The sequence below is a fragment of the Dermacentor andersoni genome, chromosome 8 (assembly GCF_023375885.2).
Source record: "Dermacentor andersoni chromosome 8, qqDerAnde1_hic_scaffold, whole genome shotgun sequence".
Taxonomy (NCBI): domain Eukaryota; kingdom Metazoa; phylum Arthropoda; class Arachnida; order Ixodida; family Ixodidae; genus Dermacentor; species Dermacentor andersoni.
Window position 1 is genome coordinate 97,212,830 of NC_092821.1, and position 24,725 is coordinate 97,237,554.

General features: G+C 44.3%; 2 protein-coding genes and 1 long non-coding RNA gene across 4 annotated transcripts in view; 2 read left to right on the forward strand and 1 right to left on the reverse strand.

Annotated features, from left to right (window-relative positions):
- LOC126529316 (uncharacterized) overlaps positions 1–17,193 on the forward strand; it is a 33,184-nt gene extending 15,991 nt beyond the window's left edge. The window contains exons 6-8 of the mRNA XM_050176920.3: positions 4,389–4,478; positions 11,952–12,238; positions 15,572–17,193. Coding sequence (XP_050032877.1) covers positions 4,389–4,478; positions 11,952–12,238; positions 15,572–15,781 — 587 coding nt within the window. The 3' untranslated portion in view covers positions 15,782–17,193. The remainder of the gene's footprint in view (positions 1–4,388; positions 4,479–11,951; positions 12,239–15,571) is intronic.
- On the reverse strand, positions 3,436–17,558 carry LOC129384366 (uncharacterized). The gene is made up of 2 exons (XR_011896090.1): positions 17,235–17,558; positions 3,436–3,782 (listed from the first exon to the last, which is right to left on the reverse strand). It is a non-coding gene; the product is annotated as an uncharacterized lncRNA (long non-coding RNA).
- A 50-nt stretch (positions 17,559–17,608) lies between these two features.
- Positions 17,609–24,725, forward strand: part of Gga (ADP-ribosylation factor-binding protein Gga) — an 89,106-nt gene continuing 81,989 nt past the window's right edge. For both annotated transcript variants that reach the window (XM_050176910.2, XM_050176911.2), the window contains exons 1-2: positions 17,609–17,696; positions 22,006–22,166. In XM_050176910.2, the coding sequence (XP_050032867.1) occupies positions 17,663–17,696; positions 22,006–22,166 (195 nt within the window). In that variant the 5' untranslated portion in view covers positions 17,609–17,662. The remainder of the gene's footprint in view (positions 17,697–22,005; positions 22,167–24,725) is intronic.

The following is a 24,725-nucleotide window of genomic DNA, read 5'->3' on the forward strand; positions in this document are numbered from 1 at the left end:
CGGAGCGCACACAAAAGCGTGGCTGGTTCCGCATGATTTGTACCGCTGATTTGAAGATATTGTCGATGTGGCAAGAAACCGTGTCATTCGTCGCCTACTCCCAAATTCATCAAGGTAAATTTTCTCATTCAAATTTGCTTTCTTTCAATTGCCCGATAATTACGAAAATTCTGCGGCCCCTTTCCTTGTAAGAAAAATTGAACAGCGACTGTACTTAGTTGCTCAAAAGGCCGAATTTTAATGCAACAAAATTTTGATACAACGAAGCAAATTGCAGATTTTACCTACTTCGATATAACACGGTTTCACGATATTACATAATGGGGGGAGCAACGACGTTGACAAACACTATGGTCATAATTATACAGCGAGAAAAAAGAACTTAGTGCACATGCTTGAAATCAATGAGCGAAACAATTAAAGCCACAAATTAACACAACGAAAGCTACGCAACAGGTTAGCACAGTGTAGTTGACAATGTGTGCTGCATTATTTAGAAAGTGATATTTTGAGAAGGCCAAGTGATTTGGAGCAGTCGTTTATAAGATCCATAATGTGTGTTGATCATTTAAGTTGATTTGTGATTGTGACGCCGCTATAATGGTAAGAGTCGACTTGAGTGAGCTGTAGAATTAAGAGAGCACTGGTGGTTAACGATTTGACGCTTGCAGCTTCCACACACATACTTGCATTTAGAAACGTTATGTAGCATTAGCCATAGGGAGCACCAGTATGCTATTTTGTTTAAGTCTAATATATGCAGATGCATATACTTACAGCAGGAATGTTTTTTTTTTTTGGGGTATAGTAATTAGGTGCAATGCCTGCACGGACTAGTGCAAAAAGGACATCTAAGTATCAGTGACGAATGATCAGTTTTAAGTTAAGCCACAGTCACCAACTGCCATGAAAAAAACTGCTTGAATAGCCTCTCAGCAGCATTAGAGCAAGCAAGCTCTCCGAGAAAGACTGGCTGCTGTATTATTAGGTTTTTTAAAAACACTAAAGAAATGGTTGCTGCAAAAAAATATAATTTTTAATAAACAGGATGCAGGAGAAACACCAAAACACATAGCTAACTAATTTAATGTATTTACCCGAATCTAACATTCCCTTGAACCAAACACATGCCCCCTTTCTGTGTCCAAAGCAGAAAACTAATATAAAAATGACATTAAAGCTGCTAAACAGAGTAGAAGTCTGACGCGCACCGGATTGTTCAGCAAGAAAAAATGGGCATGGATCTAATGTGTTGCACAATGACCAGTATAGTAAAGTTAGCTTTGCTGCAATACACGTATTATGCGGTAAAGTATACAAACACTGTGAAGTAATATGTGTTGCACAATGGCCAGTATAGTAAAGCCAGCTTTGCTCCAATACACTCGTATTATTCGGTAAAGTATACAAACACTGTGAAGGCAGTTCTAGTTTCGTATTTCATTGCACCGTGCTGACAATCTTCTGCCCAATTTCACTGAAAAACGAAAGTTGGCAGTAGAATCGGGTAAATATCATGATGAGACATTTGTGAGCTATGGTTATTGCTTGAAAATTTTAGGGCAGACTGAAAATAGGCATTTTTGACATTAGATGATGTGTAGACTGTGTGATGTGTACAAGTAACGCCGGAAGAAGTAAAGAAAGCCTTAGGAGCTATGCGAAGGGGGAAGGCAACTGGGAAGGATCAGGTAACAGCAGATTTGTTGAAGGATGGTGGACAGATTGTTCTAAAAAACTGGCCAACCTATATAGCAATGCCTCATGACCTCGACCATACCGATGACCTCGACCATACCGGAATCTTGGAAGAACGCCAACATAGTCTTAATCCATAAGAAACCTTAGACTTCTGTCAACCAAAGGATCAGGCAGGATTTCGTAAAGGCTACTCAACTATGGACCATATTCACACTATCAATCAGGTGATAGAGAAATGTAAGGAATATAACCAACCCTTATATATAGCTTTCATTAATTATGAGAAAGTGTTTGAATCAGTCGAAACCTCAGCAGTCATGCAGGCATTACGGAATCAGGGTGTAGACGAGCCGTATGTAAAAATACTGAAAGATATCTATAGCGACTCCACAGCCACCGTAGTCCTCCATAAAGAAAGCAATAAAATGCCAATAAAGAAAGGCGTCAGGTAGGGAGATATGATCTCTCCAATGCTATTTACAGCATGTTTACAGGAGGTATTCAGAGACCTGGAGTGGGAAGAATTGGGGATAAAAGTTGATGGAGAATACCTTAGCAACTTGCGATTCGCTGATGATATTGCCTTGCTTAGTAACTCAGGAGACCAATTGCAATGCATGCTCACTGACCTGGAGAGGCAAAGCAGAAGGGTGGGTCTAAAAATTAATCTGCAGAAAACTAAAGTAATGTTTAACAGTCTCGGAAGAGAACAGCAGTTTACGATAGGTAGCGAGGCACTGAAAGTGGTAAGGGCAGGTAGTGACCGCAGATCAGCATCATGAGACTGAAATAATCAGAAGAATAAGAATGGGCTGGGGTGCATATGGCAGGCATTCTCAGATCATGAACAGCAGGTTGTCATTATCTTTCAAAAGAAAAGTGTATAACAGCTGTGTCTTACCAGTACTCATGTACGGGGCAGAAACTTGGAGGCTTACGAAAAGGGTTCTACTTAAATTGAGGACGACACAACGAGCTATGGAAAGAAGAATGGTGGGTGTAATGTTAAGGGATAAGAAGAGAGCAGATTGGGTGAGGGAACAAACGTGAGTTAATGACATCTTAGCTGAAATCGAGAAAAAGAAATGGGCAGGGCATGTAATGACGAGGGAAGATAAGCGATGACCATTAAGGGTTACGGACTGGATTCCAAGAGAAGGGAAGCGTAGCAGGGGGTGGCAGAAAGTTAAGTGGACGGATGAGATTAAGAAGTTTGCAGGGACGACATGGCCACAATTAGCAGATGACCGGGGTTCTTAGAGAAGTATGGGAGAGGCGCTGCAGTGGGCGTAGCCAGGCTGATGATTATGATGACGATGATGATGTGTATTCAGTGCTTTCACTGTCCCCTAAGCTCTGCCAAAACAAACACTGCCACTAAAGTTGTCACTGTTGGGGGCACCGTAGGGGTCAGGCACATGAGTGCTCTCTGGTCAAGTTTGAATCATCCAGCGAAGGTCAATTCTAGGGTCGAAATAGCAAAAGTTCAGGCCCTTAGAAATGCATGTGTGCCGGTGGGGACTTCTGGCTGGCGTCGAATCAACCTAAATATCGAATTGAATTACCGGAGGCCTACTGTAGTAGATTACGCAAACAGAATTTCAAACATTCCAGTTTTGCCATTCCAGACATTCCAGACGCTTGGTAAACCGCGAGGGGCATTGAAGCCAGCTCCTCGTGACATGACGAATTGTGACAGCGCTCACTTGGTGCTAGCCAATTATTGACCCAATCAAGATTGTGACTTTTTATTCCAAGCCTTGCATACATTCCAATCGCAACAACTAGTAAGGTTGCCTAATACCCACGTCACACAAGGCACTTTCGATGGCGATCACACTTGATTGGGATCGAAGTTGTCTATCACCATTGACTGCCTTCCTGAGCCTGCACGAGGAAGCCAATTGTGATGGAAGGTGTCCTGTGTGACATTGGCGTAAGAAAGGTAGTTTCCAAGTGGCACCCACAGGTATATGTCTGTACATGTTGAGCGCCACGCACAGTCTTGGCGCAATGGCTACGGCATTGTGCCGCTGTATGTGAGGTCGTCGCTTTTATCCCAGGCCATGGCGGCTGCGTTCCTATGGGGGCGGAATAGAAAAATGCCCACGCATTATACACGACGATTGAAATGCAAACAGCGGAGCACTTGGTTTTACGGCAAAGTGGTAAAGGAGAGTTTTGCAGCCGTTAAGATGAGGCAAAAGCATGTGTGCAGCAGTGGGCTTGGTATCAATCAGCAACGCCACCTGCATGGGATTGCCAAAGTTTTGCTTTGAAGCGTAATTATCAATGACTAGTATATATAATGAGTGTTACTCTGCGAAAACCATCTGCTACACTTTTTGCATTCTATAATCATTGAACTTAGGATTACATACACTTAAAGACCCAGGTTGTCGTTATTAATCTGGAGTCTTCTGTCATGATGTCTTTCAGGGCTCGGGGTTTTTTTCTGGACGTTCAGCCCCGTGAGTCAATCACAGTCAGCTTGTCAAGTGCTCAAAGGACCCATAGCAGCTGGATATTATTATGGGTTTTCAGGGATTAAATTAAATATTTTGCGTAGAACTGACCACGAATTTATCTTCAAACAGCACCCACTGTAGAATGTGTTTAGAGAGCAGGACATTTCAGTTGCATGCAATAATTACATGCAAGTGGTGTGCCTTTATTTCAATGCACAGCCACCATGTGGAGACCACCCGAGGAAAGTGCGTTCCGCTGGATTCCGCTGAGCAGTGCCGCTGCTGCCTGCTTATTCACGAACCACGCAGGTGTGTATCTATGTTGTGTTTTGTTTTATTGCCATGGTTGACTTCCACTAATTCAAATTGCTATGTTACCTCGTGTTAAACTTGCAAAAGCAGGCTACGGGCAGGATACAAACAAAGGAACACACAACAGACAGGACGCTCGTACCTTTGCTTTAGCGCTTTGTTACGCACATATGTACTACCGTATTTACTCGCATAATGATCGCACTCGCGTAATGATCGCACCCCTGAATTTTGTCGTCAAAATTCGATTTTTTTTTATTTCCCGTGTAATGATCGCACCCTGAACTTGCCGCAGCGATATGTCGTGTACCAAGTCTAGCTAATAATGATCGCGCTTACCATCTGTCGAATGCTACGCGAACGACTCGTCTGCACGCACCAAACATTCTTAAGTAGATGCCTCATTTCATTACTTTCATCACTTTCCGCACTTCCATGGCAAAAGGACGCACAACCAAACTTTCCTTTATTATGGGTAGGCTTTATAATGGTTGTGGTCAACAAAAACAAAAAAGGCGCCTTTCGATTCTTTTCATCTGCACTCGTGAGCACGCAACAAATCGCGCGCGGCAATGATAGTAGCCACGTTAACACTGATACGTTGAAAGTGTACCCTATTCATACGCCGACGCTTTTAACACAGCTAAGATATTCGCCTACCCTTAGCGGAAACGTGCCGTGTTAGGATAGTAGTGAAGACAGATGCCGCAGTTTCCGCAGCACGCCGGCCATGTGTTTCTATGTCACTGGCAGGATAAGCATGCCCATCTCTGTTTCTGTCCCCTCAAAGTGGACATGGCTACGTTATTGCCGCGAACTTGCCGATATTAACGATATTATTCATCACTGATACGGAAGAAACTGTTTCAATGCACGTAATGTACTCGCGAGAAGAAAAAAAAAAAGATCGCGTACGGCGCGTTCGGCTTGCTCCGCTGGCCGCCATCTTTGTTTTGGTGTCCCGCACCCGCATCCCGCAGCAAACGCGGGACGAAAAGAAAAAAATTGTTTTTTTCTCGCGGAAAATTTAACTCGCGTAATGATCGCACCCCTGAATCTGCGTCAATTTTTCTGACAAAAAAGTGCGATCATTATGCGAGTAAATACGGTAGTTTCTTCTCTTTTGCGTAACAGTACAGTGCAGTAAACAGAACAATGCTTTAAGCCTTTGTGCTATAGATGAGTGTTGCCAGTGGTGCGTGCAGGTAACACACCAGAAGAATGTTTTTGTCCGACTGAGTTTCGATATTGAGCACAGAGCTTGTGGCTCAGTGTCTCCGGCTGACACCGTATGACAGGCAGCAAGCGCAACTTGTTAGATTAGAGTAGGAACACAGGACGAGGAAGAGGTTTACGCTTTCTTTTGAGAGCATGGTCAGAGGATACAGACCGATGCAAGATTTCTGGTTCCATCACACAGGTATCACACGGGTAAAGTAAAGCAAATGCAGTGTACACCTTGTTTCACATCCGAGTGAGAACAAAGCCCTAGGTGACTTGAGGCTAGCTTCGAGTGCCTGGCGGTGCCCCCCCCCCCTACCGCTGAAAAATTTTCCCCTAAATATTTCTTTCATTTTGTTGGATATGCTTATTCTCTGTGCATTTTGCACATTCAGATGAAAAATAGACACTTCCTTCTGGTATAATACATTTCGTCCTCAAAAGGGCTAATATTTACCCTTTCAGGGTCAATGATCAAGTCCAAAAATGGTCGATGCCGTAAATATGCGGCGCCGTCTGTACGTTTAAAAAGTGCGCCAATTTCCTAAGTTTTTTTCTTCTGTCATGTGCTGCCACTATGTGGGAATACAGCGAATTTTTTTCGCGTGTCTCCCTCTCTCGGTTTTTGTTACATGGGTTGTTTTAGAGCTAGTTTGCTCCAGCGCGTCTATATACTACCGCTCGCGCATTGGCGGGCGCGCATGTGCGGGCGGTGGTTTGGGTTTTGTTCCGCGGGCGGTTTCGGCTTCTTGCATTTCCAAAACTGATGGCTATCTTGTTACTAATCGCTCAAAGGGCGACCGCCTCTCTCTCGCTCGTTTATTGCTCACAGGGGTGCACATAGGAAGGATGCCGCCATGCATGCTTTTCCGTAGCTTTTTTTTTTGGACACTCGCGAAAACTAATTGCCTCTGGTTGGCGATAAGATGAAGATTAGCAGAAGTTCGTCACACATTTTACTTTCTTGATGGGCACACAACCACAGTTTTCTTGAGGGTGCGCACCTACGCAGTTCGATTACGCTATGGATGTACTATCAGCGTCAAATGAAAGTTGAACAGCGGAGCGCATGGCCCAAGCATAAGTGAAGATATAGTGCGCGCCGTCCAGTCATCACCATTGACAGGTGCGCACGTCCGGTGCGTGTGGTGCAGTTTGCCCGCGATGACGGTGCAAACTGCACCACGCGCACCGCTTGTTCGCGCCAGTAGCACTTGTGGTTTCGGCAATCTGTGCTACAAGACTCGCCGTAAACTGCAACATTTTAGCTTCATTTCTATTTTTTATTTTCTCCCTTTCAAATGTAAGAACCAGAACAGAAGCGAAATTATCTCACTAGAGGGGGATCGCGCAGTGCGGCCAAACCGGATGTGCGCGCCTGTCAATGGTGATGACTGGACGGCGCGCACTATATCTTTCTTCACTTATGCTTGGGCCATGCGCTCCGCTGTTCAACATTCATTTGATGCTGATAGTACATATTGGTGTAAGAGCAGGAACATTTGAGTCTTGCGAAATATTCTCGTGTGCGCATTTTCAAAGCCTTGAACTATGTGTATAACAACACATCAGAGTTTTAATTCTTTAAGTTTCCTTTTTATTGTTGTTATTCATGAATGAAGAGTACTTATATACCAACGCAAAATATTTTTTTCTCACTTTAGTCACTTTAGAAAAATTACGGTAAACTTTTTTCGAAATAAGTTCCTAAGAAGAATTGGAATCTGCAATGAACAAAAATTGGCCCTGGGCGGTTGCATATGGCCAAAAAAATTGACCCTCAAAGGGTTAATTACAGTGGATCTGGAATATATCAAACTCGGTTATATAGAATTATTGCCTATATTGAAAGTTGTAAAATTCCCTTGGAAATCCCTTGCAGAATTGTAGCCATGCACTACGTGTACACTGAACTCCTGCACACCGCTACATCTGATATGTTTAACGATGTGCCTTGCCATGCCCCTGCAAGTGCGCTTCTCCTAATGCAGACGCAATCACTTCTCGCGTCATCGGAAATATTTGATGCTGATAAATTCGAAGGGGCACTGTTTGGCAGATGCTGTCAGACAGGAAATTGAATCTGTAGGGCAGTACGTGCATGGAGAAAAAGTGACCTGTGCTCTTTTTTGCTCGCTTTGCATATGGATGGCTCGTGCTAACTGCAGACATTCTTTATTGCGAATGACATTTTAGCATTCCGCAAGTGGCCAAAATGAATGCGACTCCCCAACCTCCCCTTGCATGGATCCCCAACCTCCCCTTACAGTTTAAATTTAACAAAGCCAGCGCAAGCTGCATCTCCCACCACCCCATTGCAGCAGCGGCATGCAAGACTCGTCGCTGATTGATTCACAGGTCTGTGCTGTACGTGTTTCATTCGTGCGTGCACCATTACACATGAATGGGAATAGACTCGGATGTTCTGCAAGCTGAAATTCACTTTCGAAATTAACCTGGAGGGGCTGGAGGGGATGGGCCAGGAATGAAGAGACGTACCAGCTGGGAGGCGTCAGAGCACCAAGAGGCATGCAAGAAGAGAGGCACGGACTTGTTAAGGCAGTCGAGAAGCGAGGAAGACTGGTTCGAGCGGGAAGTCAGTTCCGAAACCCGATGCAACAATCCGCCTGGTTTGTTGTCCACGTATGACAAGCAGCCGTTTAAATGAATTGGCGTATTGTTGGTATTGTAATGGACATTCAGCTGGGCATGTTCACGTGTGATTCGCAATACAAGTACGCTGATGGTGGAACAGCGTGTATTCATACAGGCTAGTTTGCTTCCACTGTGCATCCATTTCTACATTATCTTGAATAAAAACTAGCAACTAGCATTTTGACATGTGCAAGGAGGCTTGCACCCGGATCTTGCACCCAACCGATGTGGGCTTTTAGGTTTAGCGTTCAAATCAGTATAGTATCAGACAGTATTCAATGCGAGCAACTTGCAACGGTCGTGAGCAAGGAATAATTAAACCTTTGTGCGTTCAACATGGCCTTATAGTAGGAAGTCAGTGAGCTCCCGCTTTTCACGATCTTGGGGAAACTGTCCGACATGTGTGGAGGTCTCATATAAGCTTCGGATAGGCATATTTTATATTTCGAATCATCAATGTGTCAAACTATCTTGCGATCCCCTACGAGTTAGGTACTGTATCTCAGATCGATTGTGCCTAACTAGCCCAAGTACACACCCTGTTCTTACTTCAGCCAAGTTCAAAAGTTCCAAATTATGCCCGTGCTTGTTATAGGAGCTAGGCGATTGCAGGGGACTTGTTCACGTTCCGATGTGCCAGCGAAGCTATTGCAACACGTGTACTCTGTAATGGCTCAGTGGCTGTGCTTCTCTGCTACCTACCACAGATGGCAGGTTCGATTCTCCGCCGCTGCAGCCGCTTGCCGAATGAAGTGGAATGAAAAAAAAAAAAAAAGCCCAGTTGTTGAAATTGGTCTGGAGACTCCCCACTATGGTGTCTTGTAGCCAGTGCGTTGCTCTCTGACGTGAAAACCTCATCATTTAATATTTTTACTGCACATTATGATCATAGGTACTAAATTACTACGAACCTCTGCATAGTTTTATGTATGTGCCAAGAAGTCTAAAATACAGTCGAACATCGTTATAACGAAGTGACATACGACATGAAAAAAATGCCTTTGTTATATCCAATGTTTGTTGTAACTGGTGAAGCTGATATTGGCAAAAACACAACATTGAGGTTGGGTCTGTGTGAAAGAGACACGAGTCTATGTGATGCCTCCGATGAGCCAACAAAGGGCCTCTTGTTGACTTTGATGGCCTGTCAGCGACATGCCATGCCCATATGTGACTCGTGAGCAGCGCTAAATTACAAGCGTGCTTTGCACCATCATTAACGTGCAGCCATGTGATTGACTTAGCCACACGGGGTCAGCACATTGGCGTACTGAGTGCAGGCCAGCCAAGCCAGGATGTTAGCCACAACGCACGCACATGCCGAGAATGTTCTGTTTCAAATCACTTTACGAAGATGGCCTGCATGCATTAGTGAAACTATAATATGGCATGTGGCAACCTGTGGGTTAAAAAAAAAAAGTTGCTGTTGCTGAGTGGTTGACATCTTTGATACCCAGAATAATGTACTTAACGCTGTTGAGAAAATAAATATACTGGCTTTGCCATAACTGGTATTGCCTCAGATCTTGAACTTATGGTTTCGTTGTAGTAGTTGAAGCAACCAAATTTTTTATTTACTTCACTGTGCTTGTCAATTAGGTTGAAAGAAGGGGGGAAGAGTAAGTGGGAAGCGGGGCACAGCATGACTGAGCTAGTAAGCTCGGAGTCAGCGCGATCGCTCGCTGTTACCGGCTGGAAAGCGAGTGCATGTGACGCTACCCTGTTGCCTGGGAAACATGCATGCGGAAGGGTGGAAAGTACTGATAACAAAGCCCAAAAATTCTATATGCACTGCAATGTTTGGTGAAAGTTGCATGCCGTTTCATCCCCTCATTCAGGGGGCCAGATGGATGCTGTCCAAATCACACCCCAGCGATGCCTCTTTGGGTAACAGACACCGATCTCAAAGGTCATGGTTTTGCTCGGGACAGTGTGCCAGAAGCGATTGCAGGAGATGATATTACGTTGCGACCACCACGTCTCAAACACGGTGGTCACAACATATTTCTGGCTCCTGCAATCACCCTCTACCCATGTCACCAGCACAACCACATTCTTAGACTGTTGTCTGTTATCTGAGGAAGCCGTCACTGGGTGTGCATTTTGGCCCCAGCGCTGGTTGCTCTCTCTGACACGGCTTTGGTTGGTGCAGCAAAAAGTGCAGACGCATGCTCGGCTCCCAGGGAAGAAGGGCACTTCAAGAGGAGCAGGTGCGCCATAGGTGTCAATTTGGGGAGCCTTCTCCCCTGGAGTAAAGTCAGGGTCTCTCCTGCAACAAGTTGTGCAACTCGGTGCAACGGCGAAGCATGTGCTGAAATTCATTGACTCCTTTAATTGGAAGTCGCCGTAGCCGCTGGATTCTGTACTCACTTTTTGATGATAGGGCAGATTTGCACAAAATCTGAATTGTTAGGTAATGACTTTCCAGTAGTGTTTTCACAGTCTTCACAGTCAAGATTTCGAGGTACCCAGAGTCTGGCACAAAAGCTTCTCTAGGTAAGGTGTCAAAAATACATTGCGTTGACACCGTGGCGGGAGAAAATTTCGAGATATTTAGAGATGTCAGAGTTCGGGAACAAAGGTTTACTCTACTTCAGTGCAGAGGCCTGTCCCAAAGACCTCCAGTTACCCCTATCCTTTATCAGTTATTGCCGTCATATTGAATTTGCGCAATTTATTTCAGTGCGCGAAAATTTGCAGAAATTTCTTATTCTTGTCACTTCTTTCAATGTTGTGGCGACTTAGACTGAATTTTTTTATTTCTCAGCACTCACTCTTGTTTTTCTAGTATAAAGAGAGCATGATGCAGTGATTGCTCTGTGCATTGCATGACCCTCTCAGCTTTGCTCCTTCCTTCGAGTACCTGATAAAATACGTACTGATGTTTTATCGCTAACGTATATTGTTGCCTTACTATCTCTGAATATTGTGCCTGTGTTTTCTGTTCCATCGCTTGTCATGTGGTCTAGTTGCTTGTCAGATTCTTTTTGTGGAAGGTTAGTTTGGTCACCTAATCTAGCCTGAACTAACCTTTATGTTTCATCTCAAAATTGTATTGTCATGTCCAAAATGGGTCAGGAGAATTAAACACTGCTAAATGTACATGATTTGCCATGATCTATTAACATTACCCAGCATCTTAGGTCCAATGCCCGGCCCTTCAAAACAGCGGCGGCTTTTGGATTTATTGTTCAAATACCTGTCAGCAATTGGTGTAATAGGAAAGCTTTAAAAAGCCTAAATTTACTCGCCATGTCGCCTGTAAATATTAGTATCAGGTTCACTTGCACATTTCATATTTATTTTTATTCTCCTTTTTCTCCCACTCTCCTCTGGAATCGTTTAATCCCATTCCCCATCCCTATACAAAGTAGCATGCCAGCGGTTATATACATGCCGGCAAAATTCTGTTTTTCTAATAAAGAGTCTCTCTCTCTCACAGAACAAGTGTGTCCGCCATCCGTACATGACTCATTGTATGTACATACATTCCAGTGATCGCTGGTGCCTGTGCGCATTCAAGAATATACTACGCCATTTGTTGGGCACATACAATCTCACCAGACGTGTGCAAATTTTTTTTTTTCGTCACAGAAAGAGACTCGTCAGACTCGTCAACAGAATCATCAGAATCGGAGGAGTCCGATGCTGGCATGTGGTCCCTCGACGATTGGGACGACGACGATGACGACGATGGCAATGACAGCAGCGATGAGTATGTCCGTTTCAGTGATGACTGCAACAGTCGTGTGAGTAACAGTCCATTTGTGGAAACGGAAACCAAGGACAGTGCTAGGTCAAATACCGAGCGGGACTCAAACGCACAGTCGGAACGGGGGAGCCCATCAATGCTTGCGACCCTGGCCACATCATTGGCTCAGGTGAGCAGCAACCATTCATCACTACTTTTGTTTATAGTTCATATTGTGTGTTCTGTTGTAAGTGGTAGTGTAATACAGTCAATGACTGTTTATTTGGAAAGTGATAATTCGGACATTCTTGATTATTCGGGACAGTCCTGTGGCACTGCCGCTAGCCCCGTAGATTTAATGGAGGAGAACCGAAATGTCGGACACCTTACAGCGTGTTGTGCGATAATTCGGCCTCTGAATGCGTGACCGTGCACTAATATGGCCACCGATTCAAGCTGGAATAGCGATATTTTTGTTCCGAGGCGTCGCTGCCATGGTCACCAGCGCAAACGTCGGCCACGTCCCCATGCTTTGAGAAACCAAAACTACTGAAGCTTAGTTGATGTGCTGATGGGAATTAGGTGCATGCATTGACTGTACTTCGGTCTAGCTGAAGTGACAGCATAGTAGTAGCCGAAATACAGGTTGCAATTTTGTAGAAATGCTTTCTGCTTGATTCTGTGCCACTTTTGTCATCCGCTGTCCATGGCTTCACAACCATTACCACATGCAAAGTGTTGCTCTGACTGCCGACGAAGCGCATAAAGCGCGAAAAGGAATAGCATAAAACGAACTGTTACTTAGCACTGGACGTTTTGACACAAATTGCGTGACTAGCGCCGGACGCATTGATGGACGCCAGCATTTCCCCACTTCGATAAGATAGCGTGCTTGGCAGACTGTGCTCGTAGAAGCTTGTGCTTCTTGTGCTAGTCTCGCAAAAGTAAGTTTGGCACCCTGCAAGAGGTGCCATTAACTCGCACACCAGTGCGTCTTGCTCAAGTTACACGGAAGATAGCATGCTTGGCACTGTGGCACGAATGCCGTCGCTCCTAGACACCGATGCGTTTTGCGTTGCGGTCATGTGAAAGTGAAGGTATCTCTGAAAGTGATGATTGGAGAAGACGGCACACCTTTGGCCACTTGTTAAATACTGCATATGCACTGGGTACGTGCCGCTCTTCAATGAACCTCTCACCTGCTTTGGTCACTGAGTGTACGCCACTGGGTGTGCAGAAAGTGAAGGAACACTTCTCAGCGTTCGCACACCCCCCTGTCATGCCACACTTCTCATCTCGGAGGCCAAGCGCGGACTTCTCGGCAGCGCCACTAGATGGCGCAGAGTGTCCAGATACATAACTCATTTCGATGGTGGAAGTACATTGTGTCGCTAAAATCACTCAATGCTAAATGCATTATCGTCGACAGTCATTGTGAGTTGGGTTATGCAGAATTTTTTTGTCATTCAATTTTGCTTTTTCCCAATTGCTCGATAATTGGGAAAATATTGCCGGCCCTTCCGGGGAAGAAAAGTCCATTGGCGACTGTACTTATTTGCTTAAAAGATCGAGTTTCAATATAACGAAGCAAATTGCCAATTTTGCTGACTTCGTTATATTGAGGTTTAACTGTACTTCTGTTGCATAGTGTCTATTGTGGCTTTTTAAACACGAATATAATATAAATAGGATTTTTCTTCCGAAGTTTGCTATTCTATATTTGGTCCTGCAATTAACTCGTACTGTAACTCATACTGTATCTTGTTCAGTGGCCCTGTGCATTTTTCCTTTGTCAAATTTAGTACCTGCAATTCATTTGGATAGCATCAAGTTAGGCCAAAAATGCAATGGAGCTCATGAATAGAACATCATTTACAGTAGCTGTACAGACATAGCTCATTCCTTAAGTACCTAAAGTGGGACAAAGGTTTGGTTGCGCTAACAGAAATTTCGTGTTTAGAGCTAAAGGCTCTTGTCAGCTGAGACTATAATGGTCTGTAGCAGGTTTTACATGTTGGAATTATGCCATGAATTCATCTTGTGTTTGAGGAGCCTTTTGATTTGTATGTAGCAGCTGTTCTAAATGGAAGCTAAAGTATAGTCTGCTAAAATAGACTATAGTTGATATAGAAGGAGGAGAGTTAGTTGCCAGGTCCAGAGACGGATATTTTTTGTGTTGTAGGAGCCAGATAATGTTGTTGTCCAGACTGTATGATTATGCAGATAGAGTAGTGCACTTCAGCCCAGAGAAGAGTTACATGTCAGTATAGAGCAGTGGCTTGGTGCAGCTGTGTTTATTTGGACGGGCTAACAGCTGGAATTTGTATAAACTGCACAAATATTACTCGTTACTGCATGTGGATATGGTTGGTTTGGCTGATGTGGTTATGATGGCTAATAGTGGAGGTAGGAGCATTGCGGCAGCAACGCTAAGTGTGACAGTAATTCATGACGATGAAGGTGGTGCTAGTGTGGCTTTAGATGCCCGTTTTTGGGCGGCACCGCTGTAGCTGGCTGTTGCCACGTGGAGTCTCCCGTTTTCTCGGCGTCTTCTGCCATGTCACCTCGTTTGGAACAACTTCAGTGCACCCTCAGAACAAAAGTAGGAATAGGCTTGGTGCAGTTGGTTGCAGTAAACATAGCACAGATCTAACTAACATACTTTTAATGTTCTATGCATTGACAAGGCTACATTTTCCTGTGAAAGTAAAGAACTAGGTAAAGAAAGATAGAAGAGAAAGGATGTGCTACTTGAAGCTTTGCTGTGTTACATAATATGCTCTGATGTGGAGCTTTGTTTCCATATTGTGTTTCCGTATTTTATGTTTCTTTAGTGTTATAACAGGCATAAAGCTGAGTTTTTAATTCATCATGTTGTGTTTTTGTATCTTTTCCTGGCTACAAGAGTAAGAGTTCATGCACTCTTTCACCAACCAGTGTTCTTTGATGTGTACAAGCCATATGGAATTGGACAAGGCTTTTCATAGATTATCAGTCTCGTGCAAACTGCATTTTGAAAATGTGTTCATCGTTATACCCACGTGAAAGAGAAGTCAGGTTATGGAAGGGCAAATTATTTAATTATGCTCATGATGTGTTAGTATGGCGGTGCAGATGAGGAAGTGAATAGCTCTCCATAAAATGAGAGCCACTTGACTGTGTATCGCAGAGCTATTTATTATTCAAATTATTCAAAATTTGTTATTCAGTGTTACGGGCAAGCAGAACAGTGGCAAGCTCCGTCCTTCGCAGTGCACGAGTAGACCGCTCTAAGTATCGTCGCTGCTGGCATGAAATGCTGCTGCGCTCCACAGCTGTCAGTGTTTCCACCTTCCCTTGTCACCATAAAGTATTATTTGTTTTTCATTGGTATCGGCAAAAAGGAAAAGCTGCTGGCATGGTTTACCTCCTACCTTAAAGCGTATAACGTGGATGTTGTCTCTTCTTTTTTCAAAATTAAATGTGCACCTACTCAGTGTCTTAAAAGAGTGCGCTCCTTTAGTCTCGCTCGTTGACCTCGCAGGCGACGCGACCATGGTCAGTGGCATCGCCCGAATCGACTGCGGCGCCTAGCGGCGGCCGCTACAACCTCCGGCCGCGGCGGTCGCTCAATTCGTCTAGCGACCTGCTACCGCCACCATCCTTCGATTCACCGAGTCGACGACAACGGGACTTGGCACTCCCCAGTCAGGCCATCGAACGGGCCGCCATCCTTTCGTCGGACGAAGATTGAATTGACAAGTTGTGACGTGCCTTGTGCTTTAAGTTGGCTTCTCTGCTGGACAGCAGTGGTGCGCGGACAAACATTGTCAAGCCCTTCAAAGCGAGGGATCCTGTGCTCACCTTGTGTGTTCATATTGTGCGGCGCGTTTTGTCTGCAGAGAAGCTGACCTAAAGAATACGCAACTCGCCCGTGTCTAGCGTGTGTTTCAATTTTCTGCCCGGTTCGAGAAGCGCTGTGGATACATTGTGGTTCGAATTCTTCCATACGACGAACATTTCACTCGGACCTCAGCGCAGGAATTTCGTTGCTTTTATAAATATTGTGACAAGGGGTTGGCTCACTTAGACCAAGTTGTGGCAATGTAGCCTCTGTCCGCACGCATCTCAGACTAAATCGGTACTGAAGAAACCGTCGGAGGGTGAGGGGAAGCCTACGCCGACACTCAGTTTTAACCATTGGCACAAAAGCAAACTTCGAGGTATAGTTTTGTATCCACATCATCTTATATAACTGAATGCGGTCAGGGAACTTGACATTCTGAGTATGGACTAGTTTATTTGAAAAGCGGAACGATTTTTAGTTGTTGACGCAGCCTGTCTTAGACAAAACAGCTATGAAGACCAATAATCAGTTCCAGAAAATTACTACAACATTATGTACAACGTGTCTTATGACGCGACGAATGCTGCACACGTTTGCGTAAAATATTAGTCACGTGCATCCTTTACTGTGGTGAAGCCGAACCGGGTGCTAGCAAAAGCTTTGAACCAATGCAAGAGTGCGTTGCTGTGAAGCCGCACTACAAGGCAACCTTATCGTACGATATTTGCTCCTACTTTGCAAATGTCTAGTTTTTGGTGAGGGCAATGCACACGAAAAGAGAACATGTCCTCGCGTTTACAGAGATCTTGCGCGAAAAGAGTGTCTGCTTGTGAGGAACTACCGTTGTAGTCGTAACGGGCACCTGTCTTCCGCGCGTAAAGAACAAGCTTGTCTTTTTCTTTCTTTTCATTTTTGTCTGTTCGAGCAAGTTCTGGGCGCTGTCTGATAGCTGCACCTTTCAGTATGTGTGAGGAAACTTTCCTTTGCGGCTGTCCGAACCTTCGTGTGACTTGCATACGTGATTTTTTATTGCATTCCTGTTTTACTTCGTGACGACTATATTTTATTTGTCGAACGTAGGTGCAGCTTAGCTTTTCGCATTCTCGTCGTAGAGAATGGGAAAGCGAGGAATGACGATTTTCAAAGCGCCGTCTGTTTCTTTCACCCGTACGCCACTTTTTGTGATGTGCCTATAATCGTACTTTTCTGAATCTTTGAACAACCACGTTTTGCAGCGATAGACCGTGTTCTTTTGAGTTCTCCGCTGCGCCAGAGGCGGACTTTGTTGTGCGAAATAAAGTGATCTATTGTTTTTCTCATTTCTGCTTGCGAAATGTTTCTACTTTGTGTAAAAGCTTACCGTGTTTTTGGCCATGATGCTCAAGTCAAACTGCTGACTCCGTATGTACGCCTGGTTAAGTTATGTATTGTTGCACGGTTTATGCAAACGCACATTTAGAACAAACCGTGTAAGAGCAGAGTCCGTTTAAACTTGCGTGATCTATCGTACTGGAAGCGTATGTGTACGCGTAGACAGATGCTACCTACGTCAACATGGTAAGCGTGCGCCAGGCTACCTGAAACGAGTGGAAGAGAAACGTGTTGCTGTGTGCTACTACATCACCGCGTTGTAACAGAAATATGACTTTGGAGTACTGCGGCTTCGCAAGTACGCTCGAGTATTCTCGTTCCTACGCAACCTGCGGAACGCGCAAGCAGCCGGCGACTCGCTAACGTAAAGCCGGCAAGCCAAGCCAATCCGACGCGATCCAATCCGTCTGTCTCAAGATGGACGACGACAGCTCGCTTGACACTCTGTTGGGTGAGTTCCATCGCCGTTACTGGCAATTCTGGTGCTATTTCGCATCCAAAACAGCGTTGCAAATAGCGAATCAGCTGGGGCCGATGAGCGGCGTGGGGTCAGCGCACCCGTCCGCTGCAAGTCGGCGGGCCGCGTCAATGTCTGCCGTAAGCGTTGGAATACGGGCCGTTTTCGAAGACTGCTCAGCTGTGAATTTGGAATGCTCAAAATCTCGGCGCCGCATCGTATCGAAAATCTGTTGTTCTATCGGTATCGGGACACATTTGGCCCCGGCGGGCCTGCCTTGAGAGTTCCAGGCGCGAACGCAGTGGTGCCGGGTCGGTCGCAGAACCCGAATTCGCTCTGCGCCAGCAACGATCTCGCGCTGTTCGGAACCAGCTCCCACCGCCAGTGCTCGACCACCGGTGATTCTTAGCACCTGCCTAAGGAACGCAACTGCTGCTAATCTTGGCGCTCTAAGCGCACTAAGGCCATTAACTTTGTAGCCCTGCTCCGGCGATCAGTTTCGATATCAAATAACGCGAAAGCACCGTTCTTGGTTTTAATTATTCGGCTACTACATCGGTGTTTGCTAAACTGTGTGCACCTTTAGTTGCGCTGAGGCTTGTTCCGTGTTTCTCCGTCTTTCTTTTCCCAAACTGCACGGTGTTGCAAGCGCATTAGCCTCTGTAGCTGTGCCCGTACAGGAGCGGGTGCGAGTCCGAATGTTTGTGGATACGAACTCTCTGACAATAGACGCAGGCTACTGACAGCGCTGTAAAGTGCCTGTTTTGTGGCGATAAGGACAGAAAAGAAAAGGGGAAGAGAAAATGCTGACTGTATTCTAATAATGTTTTGTTTTGTGTTGCCCATAATTTGAGGTCAAAGTATCAGTCGTGCGTACTGGCTTTCGGTTTTTAAAGTTGCCCTTGGAAACTCGAAAGCTTTGTACTGAGTCCAGTAAAGAAGGCCGTTCCAAATATACAAAGAAAACAGTTGCTGACAAAAAAAGAAAAAAGAGTAGAGGGGGGTCCCTGAAGTGTGTCGCTGGCAAGGACTTAAGTTGTCGCTGACCATCTTTTACGTGCATACTTTTGCTAGTGTTTAGCTGCACACGTGAGCGAAACGGCAGAAAGTAACGAGTGCTTTTGTTTCTTTTATGTTTGAATACCTTTGGGCTTTGCCTGCTCGCTGCGCAACTATTTCCTCTAGTCTCTATGGGCATGCATGTCAAAACGGGACACATGACAGGCGTCACTCTGCTGCGACTGCAAATGACAGTGGAGTTACTTTTACGTGCCGTTGCAAAAAGAGCGAATTCTTACGCGCACATTTTTCCTAAGCTGTTAGAGAAACGTTTAGTTTGCATGTGCGTCCCTTTGTTAACGCAAGGCTGCCGCCAGTCTAAACTGTGGAGCCAAAGCTGTAATTTTACAGCAGCTCTTCCTTTTCCACTGTAACGACAACATTAATTAGAGTGATGCCTTTGTACTGTTTTCACTGTAAAACCAGAGTCCCTTTCACATCTGCTGACATTCATTCTTCAAACATTTCTCTGTAGACACATAAATGAGCTGTTGTACATCTATGTTCGCTAAAACTCTGAACGCATTCAGCACATTTTCTGATTTTGTTATCACAGTGGCTTTCTTGACTCTGTTGTCACGGTGGCTATATTTTTGTACTTTCAGCCCGCTGTGTGTACCCACTTTTACTGTTTGTCGTACTCCAATGTTTGATTTTCTTTCTTACTCGAGATTAGTTCATGCTATCAGATTGCTATAATGTCGTGATTGTTGAAGCTCCTAGCGTCATTGCCCTGTCGTTATCAGATGCACGTAGTGCAGGTATCACATTCTGGCACTGTAGTCTGGGCTGCGCTTTATATCCAACTACATTTCACAAATAACAAAGAGGCATGATATATGAATGCACTATTTTACTCGTACATGCTCCTTTCTTTGTCAAAGCTTTCATGTGTGCTCCTGTCTTACGTCTGAGAATGAACGTTCTAGTCCAAATCAAGGTATTGTAATGCATTCCAGAATTGTTGCGCTAACTGACAGTTGATTTTAAGCCTCCCATCACACCCTGCATGTATTAGATTGCCAGCAGTGTCATTCAATTCATTAACTGACCTCTCAAGTGTTGTGGCTATGACTGCCTAGGTTTGCTTTCTGTTGTGAGCACAGGTTCACCCTGTAAGGCTTCCATTTTTTAAGTTTGTCATTGCCTTCTTATCATTCAGCCCCCACCATTTCCACATGACAGCATTTCTGTGTTATTACCCTTTCTTTGTCTTGTGGTGATAAGTTTACCAAATACTAATATACTAGGTACAAATCAAATGCCATCAGTAAAGGCGGTGTTGCAGTCTTGGATGCACTTTCTTGCTCGCTTTTTGGTGCACGGTGCACTTCCGTTGGTGCTCTCTCGCGTCAGCTGTTGCATTTGTCTCATTTCACGCAGTGCACGATTTTGCGTGCTGTGCATGAGAACACCTGACTAGAGGTATAAGCAGGTGCTACACGAATACTAAGGCAGATGCAAGCAGAACACAGAGCATGATTGCACGCTGGGACACAGTAGAAAATGACATAGTTTCGTTCCTTGCACGCACGACTGCACAATATGGGAACAAGCAGACGAAACTGAAGTGCATCTCCCTTGCTACATTATGAAGTAAAACAGACATGCAGATATTCAGTTTGTAGGTTTTATTATTTCTCTAAATTTCAATTTGTCTATTGAAGCAACAGATCAAACATATAACTGCTGTTGCCTTGAATAATTCTCAAAGTCACGTGCCACTACGAGTGACGTCAGAGCACTGCCATGTGCGTAGGCGCACTTGTGTCATATACGTCGACTCTGTGGCCGGGAGTGTGGCGCCCATGAGGAGAAACGCAAACAGCATTTGGTTTGAAATTTAAGCTCTTTCTGTGGCGTGCAGGGATGTAATAGCAGACACAATTCTTGATGCGAATTGTATGCACTGCACTTGTCAGCTGAAAATGACCAGACCTGGCGAGGGGCTTTTTAATAAATTGTTCGCTGTGCTTAAGCGAATCAGAGTCTCTTCATTATTGTGATTTGCAACACTGTTTGTATGTGCAACAAATGCAATGCTGTCTGTGCATGTCCCTTCTATGTATGACATTACAGTACTGCATGCTAATGCTTGCCTGTAAGTTTTAAGAGAGCTTACATGCATTACTCAGCCATGTGCTGGTGGTTTTAGAGGAGGTGGTAGCAGCAGTGAAGTCACTGACTATTCCAGATTGAAGCAGAAACATTGAGTCTGAGGTGCACATAGTGAAATATTTAAACTATAAAATGAAGATTAAAGTTGCTCTTGCTGGTGAATACTCTTGGAACAGTTACGCTTTTTTCTCTAGTGCTTTTGTCATGGAGCAGTGAGAGTTGTTCTCTTAGGCAGTTCTCTTCTTTTGGAACATTGAGCTTTGCTATCCTGCTAGTAACATTTACATATATTAGTAACACTCTGAGGTTGCAATGGTGTCAGTTTTGGAAGCCATCGCAGTTGCTGGCATTGGCACCATTGAGGCATATGCAGCACACATGCAGCTGCATGCACAGCTGCTTAGAGCCTGCCACGCGAACTTGCAGATTTTAGCTATCATTACGAAATCTTGGCTTAAGTGAACGGCAGCTGTTCAGTAACTTTTTGCATTGGTCATTTGGGAAATAAACCAAATGCTTCTGCTTGTTCAGCTTATTGAAGAATTCAGCTCAACTAAGTTTGTCTTAACAATAGTGTACTGTAATGCATACAGCAGCTGGTCCTTTGAAATAACAGAATAGGTGCCAAGGGAAAGGAAAGGCTGTTGAAGCTGTCAAAGCATTTGGTTGAGCTACGAGATGAAATTCACTGGCACAGGATGATGTAGGCTGATACATACACTCTACGTAGGCTGATGGTATGCTCCTCTGCCAGGGCAGACTATGGATTGCTGGAAGAAGTTTTCATCCTGCAATGAAATATAGGGATCGTGATGTGGAGTAAAAGCACTATCGGATGAAAGGGTGTAGAAGCGTTTACAAGGGAGTAGATTGCAAAGGGAACAGACTAAAATTGCACCCCAGGAAAGTGACTGGAAATTTGCCCTCACAAGAAAGGAGTTGTCTGACATGACAGGAGAGACTGGAGATGTTAGAAGTCTTTGTCCTGCAGTAGACACGTATAGGATGATGATGATGTTGGGCAAAAGCATTGTTGGAACAAAAGTTGTGGAACACTCGCAAAGGTGTAGTGTGTGAAGTGAGTGTAGAGTAAAAAAAAGTGACACCCTGTTCATTGTGTGTGCAGCGCGGGCGACGAACCCGCTATGCCGGGAGCTGGACATGGATGCGGTGCAGCAACTGTGCGAGCGCATCCTGCTCGAACGGGACGGTTCCCATCAGGCATTGCGTTTTCTCGCCCACAAGATCCAGTCGCCACAGGAGAGGGAGGCCCTGCAGGCACTGCTGGTACGCTCTTCCTTCGGACATCTTTTCGTTGGCCTCTAACCTCTGTCTATACTCTGGTTGATGAAAACATGCCAGCTAATTTTGTTTGCTTTGGTCATCGTGGCCCAAGAATTTCTCACTATTATATTATACTAGGATTTTCTGAAGGTCACAATTTTTTTTTTACTACACGAGGCTACTACTTGCACCAAACAGCACATAGCATCAGCCATTAAACATGCTGAGCATATGACGACTATTAGATTGTCCTAATGCATTTAAGGAATCATTTCTTCCAGTTGTAATTGAAGAGTAGAACAAATGACCATATTCTATAATTTGGTTGAGAGTCACATTCAGTCACGGGACTTTTACCGCTCTTGAGGGCGAATGCACCCAAAGCAGCAAGGTGTGTGCAAGAATAATGCCATTATAAGAGTGTTGTGGCCCATGTAGGTATGAGATAAACAAAAATATTAGTGTCGTAATTTCAGCACATGCCAGCAAAGTTTACCTTCAACAATATGCATGCACAAATGTTTGCATGATACTGCTAATGTGTGCACTATGTGCATGTAGTGTACTTATTTAGAGGGAAGGCGATTGCAATTGTTTATTTTTGTGGTACCCTTTACACCATAACCGAGAAAACTTGTTACGGATGCCTCACCTATTTGGAAGAGTTTAAAAAATTGCAAAAGGAGTTCACCTGCGTTAGCTGTTTCGCAAACTGCCGTGGCTTGTTTCATCTTTTCTTTGTTGAGATACAGTACAAATAGGGTGTTAAATCTGGTACAACTTGTCATTCAGTGGTTTAGGACCAAACCAAATGCTGCCAGCCCGACATGTGCACTTTTTACCTGCGTAAATATAATAATCTGTACACAATTGTGTACAGCAGCCCGCATTTTTATGTTCTAGCAGCTTTACAAGAAAATGTTGCAATTTTGCTGCTTTCTTTTTTCTCAACTTTCGTATTAACATTTTCTTTTGGTGGGGGGGTAGTCTGACTTGTTCAGAACAGTTGGCAACTTTGTTTGCTGGGCCAGTCCAAGAACAAATGAAAAGATTAATTGTTCTACGCATACCTCATCTCTGATGTGGGAGCTCCTGCAGAGATGTAGGCAAGTCTTGCCATCTCGTGGCAAGTAAAATTGTTGCTGAAGAGGCAAGCGAATGTGCTGGGTGTTCTATTGGACAGCACGCACCAGAAAGACCCATTCTCATAAAATTTGAGTGGGAATGAACAAGTCGTTAGTGCAAAATCTTTTGAAGCCACGAAACTCCTTAGCATAGAGTGCACTGTGGTTTGATATATATTGCATTTACTAGTGGCGTAAGCATCAAGGGACACTCTTTTTTCTTGTGCAGCACTTCTGGTTCACCTCCTGAAACCACTGGGGAGAAAATTCAAAATAGATAAGAAAAAACAGGAAAAAAATAGTGCAGTACAACATTCATGGGTTTCGTTATAGATATGATATCAGAGCATAAGTTTAGTTACAAGTTGAGTTACTGAAGTGTCTGAAGTAATTATAATTGATTAGAAATCACCGATTACCGCACACCAAAGCACAGAATCATAGACTTTAGAGACCCGCCACGGGAGCACATCTTCGGCGAAATTTTTCGAAACCCAGAACTAGAAAGTGGAAGTAATGACGTCTCACACAAAACGTTGGCATGGTAACAGTTGCCTCCTAGCTTTGTTTGTGCGTTGCGTTCGCCTGGAGTTAACCTAAAGAGCACCAACGCTGAAGTGCGAGTATCACTAAGAGAGACCTAAATCAAAGATTAGGCTCGCCTACCATTTTTACTGTTCAGATACTGGGTGCAAAGGTTAGTTATGTCCTAAAATATATGTTAAAATTTGTTATGCATGGCTTGCACTAGATACACAACGACCAGAGTGTACTTTCTTACCTGAAAATGCCTTATTTTTTATTTATCGTTTTAAGGAAACAGTTGTGCTAAAGTACATCTAGACAAAAGCAGTGTTTGTCTTGCGTATAGGCCTCACCGAGAGCTTCGTCCATGTCAGCATTCTTTGTATATATATATTTATCTTTCTTGTGTACACATCAGGTACAAGAAGCATATTTGGAAAGGATTACATTTCACTTCTTAAATATTCCTGTACATATGTTCACCTCGAATAGCAAAAGGCTGGAAGAAAAAAAGTTCTTGTCAATTAATGTACTTAAAGGAGCACTGACACAAAAATTTGAAGTCGAGATAACTTGCGAGATCGATTTAGTTGGTCACACACACATCGTCTATAAAATATCAGCGGCGAATATCGCTTAGAACATACTTAAAATCAATTTTAAAGTACGTGCGCGCAGCCAACCGCAAAACAGAGCACCTCGCGACATTGACATCAACCGGGATTGTAAATAGCCAAGCAAACGCTACGTCATGTGGCTACGTCACGAATTTTCGTTGGCTGCCATGCGGCTTACATGTGCTCTTCTCCTCTGTTGTTGCTTGTTCTAGCTGTTGTACTTGTAGTGGCACGCTCTCCATGTCGCTGCAACTGCAGTTTTTGTCGTGTCCATCGGGATATTTCCCACACTATCA